Source organism: Vitis riparia, chromosome 14, assembly GCF_004353265.1.
Source record: "Vitis riparia cultivar Riparia Gloire de Montpellier isolate 1030 chromosome 14, EGFV_Vit.rip_1.0, whole genome shotgun sequence".
In the NCBI taxonomy this organism is placed as follows: Eukaryota; Viridiplantae; Streptophyta; class Magnoliopsida; order Vitales; family Vitaceae; genus Vitis; species Vitis riparia.
In genome coordinates this window covers 28,410,581-28,418,247 of record NC_048444.1, presented here as the reverse complement: position 1 = coordinate 28,418,247, position 7,667 = coordinate 28,410,581, and the positions used below count along the sequence as shown (strand labels likewise).

Sequence of the window (7,667 nt, the reverse complement as noted above, 5' to 3'; positions counted from 1 at the left end):
TCAAACACTTCAAATTCCACATTTTGACCATCAACCCATTTGAGAAATGAACTAAAAATAGCCAAAAGAGGGGAAAAGGAGAAAACCCACCATTCCATAAACCTCAAAATCTTTGTTTCGCAGTGAGAGCTCCGCCACAAAAGAAGAGGATGAGGAACCCATGTTGGAGAAGGGGAGCACGTGCAGTGCAGATTAGAATTTGTGAACTGCACGTGCCCTGCTTCTCCATCAAGAGCTTCACACCCATCACATATATCATGTAATTCTTCTTCTTCTTCTTCACACCTCCAATGTCATGAACTTAGGTGTTTGCTAAGCACTCTTATATGGATGAATGAAGACGAAGAGAAAGCCGATGTGTAGTATTTATACACACAAACACAATATTTAGTGGAGAAGATGGGAGAGTGAGTTAAAGCGATGGAGTCTTGAAGTGGGCATTCTTTTAAAGACCCATTTGTAGAAGCAATCAAGTATGTGTTCCCAACTCCCAAGTGATTGCTGCTGTTGTGTGCGTGTGGCCATGCAAATTCTTCAAATCCAAACCTGGGTATTTTTGGAAAAAAAAAGAAGGTAAGAAAATTTTGACAAGATCTGAATTCCAGCGCGTGGAATACACGCGCCAACAAAGCTCGATGATTACTTTGAGGTCTTAGTTTGGGGAGTGCCTCCCACGCGCTCCAGGAGAGAGGTGAGTTTGACATTTGGAAGACGTAATAGCAACCCATGTTGGATTTGACTCTCAATTTGACGTGCCCCAGTAAATCTTATTCTTACCGGTTTCATCAACCGTTTCCATTTCCAAAATACGAAAATCCCAAAAAAAAATAATAATAATAATTTTTATTAATTTGTTTGAAATAGCTCCTTCATCAGTCAATTCAATCCATGATTTAGAGAAGCAAACAAATTGTGAGCCGTTAATTTTTTAAAATTAGGTATGATATTGATACCTAGTGAATGGCATGGATGGTTGCATATTGATAAAAGTAGTGATGGAGCAGTGACGAAAACGGAGAAGACCTTTGACCAAAGAGACTGATGGAATGATGGGAGTGAAAGAGAGGTGTAGGGATTGGGTGGTGGAGGTGGTGGATGGGCTGAGCATAGATTGGTAAAATGGATATAATGGTGCAGAAGAAAGACAGCAGAACAGCAGAAGCATCAGACGAAAAGAACCCACAACAGACCCAGACCCAGACCCAGACCACCCCAGAACAGCACAGCACAGTGTAAGATTTGCACGTTGGGGTTGCGTGTTGGACGCAACCTTTTCATTAACCCCCACCTCATCTCTTATCTCTTTCTCTTTAACTCCCCCCACAGATGAAGGTCTGTGTTTGTGTTTTTTTTGGGTTTGGAGAGGGAGAGAGGGAGAGAGGTGGGAGAGTTCCAAGGTGGATCTGATGCCTCTGTTTCCTTCATGCTTCTACTGGGAGAGGCTAGAGAGTAGAGAGAGAGAGGAGGAGAGAGGAGAGAGGAGAGGGGTTTGCTTTTCCTGTTATTTTTCCTTTTGTTTTTTCTAATACCCCCCATGGTTTGTGGTGGGTTTTTTTGATATCTGCTTCTGACCATCACCTCACTGCTCATGCCTTGTAAAATGTGAATTAATGCTGCCCACATTCACCCCTACCCCCACTTAGCTTCCCACAATTACTGCAAAAAAGCAAAAATGCTATAGAAAATATATTTTTTTTTATATTTAATTTCATTACTAAAAAGTAAAAACAATAAAAAAAAATAAAACAAAATTAGAATTAATAAAAAATTTATATATTAGTAAATTATTTAATTTATATATAATAAAAGAAAATAAATAAAATCAATTTAAATAAATATATAAAAATAATTTTTAATTTTAATTTTAATTTTAATTTTCTTTTCTTGTATTTCCCTCAAAGTTTCCAAGAAAAAAACATACCTTTACTGTTTCCACAATATAATTTTTTGTGTTATATAAAGAGTATACCTTTACTCTTTATACAATGATGTTTGTATTGACTTGTTTTTATTGTACAAACAATTATGATTATGATCGATGATAGAAGTTGAACTCAATTATATATAATTGATTTCAAGGATGTAGATGATGGTTGTAATTAATGGCGCGTAGGGTTCAACCTAATCAATACTAAATTTTTAATGTTTGTGTAAGGATTAGACATCCTCGGGAGTTATCTTTTCGGACTATGAATTGCACCCAAAGAAGGGCATACAAGATACGCAATTATAGGATATCCCAACTTGCATTATTTTTCAAAAATTTATAAAAAATAATCAGAGCTCCTTTGAATAAGACTCGCATTACATGCTCCGATGAATTTATGTAAAGAATTCATGTTTAACAAAACATGCTATTTATATACCTTCAAATCTTATCCACGTGATATAGTTGAGGTTAAATGTTTCAACCATTATCATTCATCTTATCGACTTTTTAAGAGGCTCGAATATTTGCCACTTTATCTTGTTGCATGCATTCCTTAGCATTATTTTTCAAAAATTTATAAAAAATAATCAGAGCTCCTTTGAATAAGACTCGCATTACATGCTCCGATGAATTTATGTAAAGAATTCATGTTTAACAAAACACACTATTTATAGACCTTCAAATCTTATCCACGTGATATAGATCAAATTTGAGGTTAAATGCTTCAACCATTACCATTCATCTTATCGACTCTTTAAGAGGCTCGAATATTTGCCACTTTATCTTGTTGCATGCATTCCCTATCTTTTATCTTGCCATTTATTCCTAAATTCAACGACCAACTAATCACTCGTTATAGAAACTTATCTACACTTGTTTCATGTCATATGCTCATTTGTTTCAAAATTTAGTTTAGTTTGTATCATGTGTCGTGTCTTGCACATCTTAGCTTGCCAAGCGTCATGCTCTTATTGTGCTAATAGCCCCTCACTTAGGATTCCTTCAATGTTAAGGTACCACACTTCTTTGTCATGCCTTAGTGTTTGCCAACACTGCTTGGACTCTTCTCAATGCCAAGTGTTGCATGTAGTCAAGCCTACTAATATCATTCAACCCACTATTTTGTGTCTAGGTAGTCTATGTGTGCTAAGACCCCTTTTAACCTTCATGCTTGTGCAACATTGCCTTGATGTGTCAAGCCATTTTCTTAGCTCATGACTCATATTTGATGCTTCCATGCAAGGCATGGATAGCCCATATCACGGGCCATAGTCATGCCTTATATTATCACATCCATTAGTTGTACCATGCTCATGACATCGTGCCCATGCATGCTAGCAAGACTCACCATCACCTTATTTATATTCAAGGCTCTTATGCCTTGCTTTTGTTGTGATATAGCTTATACTACCATCACCAAATTTGAGTGAATCACTTATATTAAGTCATTCTCATGATACCAAGAGGAGATATCATAGGTACTTCCAAAGGCATAATAATTTTTTAAAAAAAAATCAAGAAAATTTGAAAAATCATTTTCCCAATTTGCCATCCATTTTTCAAGATATTCCCATTTGAAGGGAAAATGTCAACTTCCAAAACTCCACACTCATGGCGATACTCCACTTGCATTAACATGATCCTTGGCCTCACTTATCACCTTGTCTCACATTATAATAAATCAACCCACATGCCATAACACTCGTGGTGCAAGGTGTCATCACATGAGACCTTGAAATGGTATCATGTCAACTATTTCAAGGTGTTGACCATTGACGACTCACTAAAAAAATTAACTTATTAGAAGAGAATAATATTAAAGTTTATATGTCTTTTTCCTCTTGTAATTGATATCGATCTTGAAAAAAAATGATAAGACTTATTTGATTGGTTTCGAAAAAGTTGAAAGTTTAATTTTAAACTCATGTAAAAAAAAAAAAAAATCTATATCCATTTAACTAATTTTATTTGTGGTTTTTGTTATAGTTCTTTTAATCTGTACATAAAATTCTTTCATATTTAGTAAAACTTTTATCTTATCGATTCTCCGTTTGAGATTTTTGGTTATACCATAAGGGTTTTCCATTCATAGGCTAAAACAACATACCAAATCATTTGGGGAAAAACCCTTCATTTAAAAAAAAAAAAATCCACAAAAAATGGCTGTCTATGAGTGCCAAGCCCACAACATATATCTTCCATTTTCATTCCACAACTCAAAAGGTTGGGCCCGAAGGCATGAAGCCCGAAATCCTAAAAGCCCACAAGCCTTGATAATCTGGCGAAGTATAAAAACGGCGTCGTTTCAGAAGAAGAATCACAGAGAGAAATGAAGAATGAAACCCTAGCCATCTTTGCGAGTTGGTAACCGTTGGAGATTCGTAGCTTCGACCTTAAGACCTTACCTGAGAAAAGTCTCTTTGGAAGGTGAGAAAGCTTCTTGCTTGATTTATTTTCCGTGATTCTCTTTCTAGGAAATAAACAAACTTAGATAATTTTTAACATTTTCTATGTTTCCGAGAAAATGTGCGAAAATCGAATGAATTAAAATTCTGAACACGGATGCCGCCTAAACGATAAGATTGGAGATTTTCTTTGTTCTTCTTTTCCACTTTTCTCGGCAACCAAACGGAGGGTTTTAATAGCTTTTTGCTTATGTGTTGTTTATGATTGTGGTGAATGTGTTGTGTGATTAGAACTTTTGCGATGCGACAAATGTTTGATGAAACGCTAAATGGTTTGAATTTTTCTGTAAACAGATAGATACAATGCCAATTCGAATAACCAATTTGTGTTACTGGTTTGTGGGTATATTATGATTTCCATTCGTTTAGAAGGTTATTGAAAAATCAAATTCGCGGTTGGAAGTTTTAATTTTCTTGGCGGTCAAATGGAATGCATTAGGCTTGTCAACCTGTTGCATGATTCGATTTTTGCTTTCTGATTGGTAAGAAGCAAACATAAAAAAGAAAATCCCAAAGGACGAAAATTTGTTGTCATTTGGTTGTTATAGACTTGGATTGATTTCATAGACGATCTCATTTCTATAAGCGGCTCTTTATGCAGTTTGGTTTTGTTTTTTTTTTTTTTTTTCTTTCCCAAGTTACATTGGTGGTGCGGCATTTAATAATTGATTGTCTACTTTCGGTGATATATATTTGTTCATGTTGTGTGCTTGTGTGTATTTTAACATTGACTTCAAACCCATTTCTCTACTGAGTAATCAGTGCAAACTTGGGTGAAAATCTTGGATTCCAAACTTTACAATGGACTCAAGCTTATTGTCTGACCTTCCTATTGCACATCATTTTGGGGTTGATGGGCTTTTATAACTTTAAGGGACTTTATCTACTTAAGAATTAAATTCTATACCAGACATCTAGTGCTAAATTGACATGGAAATTGACTTCTAGATAATAGTTCTTGTTGATTTCATCATATCAACATGATTTTGGGGCTTTGCTAGGGTGTTAGACAAGGGGATCATTGGTTCTGTAGCATTGAGGTAAAATTTAGATGTCACTTTGTTATCTCAAGGCAGTTTTAGATGTTAAGTTTGGTTTCATCCTAACTGTTTGGGACTGGGGAAGGCTACCATTCCTCCCATGTCTCATGGTTTCCTGGTGGAAATTTTATGCAATGGTTGTCGGTTCTCTTGTTCATTATCCAATTTCAACAGTAGCTTTATCCTCCTTTATTGTGTGTGTTTTCCTTTGATTTTGAGTTTTATCTGTGTATGAACTTCCTTGTCTGTGACCCATTTGTATATTCTGTCTGCGAAAGGAGATTTCGGCCCTTGAATCTTGGACTGGCCCAAAGGGCTGAGACCTGGACTTTTGCCTGGCTCTAACTTAGTGTCTTAATCTGGGTGTCAATTTTTTATTCTTACTTTGTTTTTATTGTTTTGGGGGGATGGTGGTAGCGGTTGGTGGGGTGGAAGGAACAGCTGTGAGAGATTGGGTGGGGTAACCTGTATGTGTCATGACCCAGAAAAGAGGCTGGCCTGGGGTAGCCATTGAACTACTGGTTCTGATTACATCCTGTTTGTGTGTATGCACGTGTCTATAATCATGACCTGTTCCCCATTCTCTTGTTCCTATTGAAGTTCCTCCTTTGATGAATTTGATGATCTTTACCCAACTTCTCTGGCTCTAACCTTATATAAAGATGAAGATAAACTATTTTTTCCCAACAGTGCAATAACTTACATAATTTTTTCCTCTTAGCTTTGTTCTTCCCATTATATTGATATCATACTTGCAAAGCGGAGATGGTTATTCCTCCACCCGTCAAGCCACCAAGAATTATGAAGTTTCTCAAGCCATATGTCTTGAAGATGCACTTCACGAACAAGTTTGTAAATGCCCAAGTGATCCACTCACCAACTGCCACAGTTGCCTCAGCTGCAAGCTCACAGGAGAAGACCCTGAGGTCGACCATGGAAAGTACTCGGGATGTGGCAGCAGCTGCAATGATTGGGAAGATACTGGGGGAGCGCCTACTGCTGCAAGACATCCCTGCTGTTACCGTTTTCTTGAAGAGAGATCAGAAATACCATGGTAAAGTGAAGGCCGTAATCGATTCCTTAAGAGAGGTAGGTATCAAACTACTTTGAATTCAGGAAAACTTCTCTATGGATTCACTAATGAAAACTTCATTTTCTGGCATTTCTGATCTTTCTGAAGAGGGGAATATATGGTGGGTCCCATTTTTTATTTTCTTCTATTTGGCCATGTATAAAACTAGAACCATAAACCCAGGTATTGCATGCATAGGGCCATTCCTCTGTATCTACCCATACCCCTTGAATGTGTCCTGGTGGACCTGCTGAAAACAGACCCAAAGGTCTTAGTGGATTCATAAATGCGCTAAGCTTATTTCTTGATCCTGACTTGTAGGGTTAAATTTTACAAATCTTATCTTGATTCCCTTGTGGGTCCTCAAAATTTGACCCAATAATTCTTTCTTGAATAAAAAAAAGGATTAGCTTAGTAGGACCTAAACTCAAGTTTGATACAAGGAGAAGTCTTATTTGTATTCCCCCTTCAACCTTTATCCACACAAACCCTAATTGAAAGGCCCTAAATTGCTTTCCTTTCTAAACCCTAATAGGCTCCTCTTGTATTTTAATTTGAAGTGGTAAAGTTTGGAAGGAAAGAAAGTGAGGGAGCGGAAAGTGGGAAACAATTAGGGTTTGGGTTTTAGGTTAAAGCAACCGAAGGTTGAAGATATAGGGAATGTACATTTAGGTGGTGTTTTTTTTTTTTTGGCTTTTTGCTGAAAGCAATTTGTTTTCAGAATTTAGTTTGTTTGTTTTTCTATTTTTTCATGATTTATTATAAACTTTTTACTAAATTAAAAAAGCCAAAATATGTAGCTTTTTCTAAATATAAAAAAATAATATATTAGTTTTTTTTACTTTTTAATACTTAATAGAAATAAAATACTACAAAAACAAATAACCTAATATTTTATACTATTAAATATGAAGGTTCTATTTAGAATTAAGTAAAAAGGCAATCCACTTAGTCAAAGGGATGAACTACCCTTCATGTGTTGTTACACATTATTCAACAACTTTGCTAATTCCTTATAAAAATCTGTCTTCAAAAGCTGTTTTTAAAAACTGTTTTTTTGATAGCCTTTCATACTCTCAAATGGATTTTGAAAATTTGTTTTTTTAGAATTGTTTTCAAATATATCTTAAAAGATTTTTCTCTCAATTTCAACTCTTAAA

General features: G+C 35.8%; 1 protein-coding gene across 1 annotated transcript; it reads left to right on the top strand.

Annotated features, from left to right (window-relative positions):
• Positions 1-4,246: 4,246 nt before the first annotated feature.
• LOC117929553 (50S ribosomal protein L18) lies at positions 4,247-6,821 on the top strand. Its single transcript, XM_034849864.1, has 2 exons — positions 4,247-4,357; positions 6,157-6,821. Exon 2 carries the CDS (start codon positions 6,201-6,203, stop codon positions 6,543-6,545), a length of 345 nt encoding a protein of 114 aa, XP_034705755.1. The 5' UTR covers positions 4,247-4,357; positions 6,157-6,200; the 3' UTR covers positions 6,546-6,821.
• Positions 6,822-7,667: the final 846 nt, after the last annotated feature.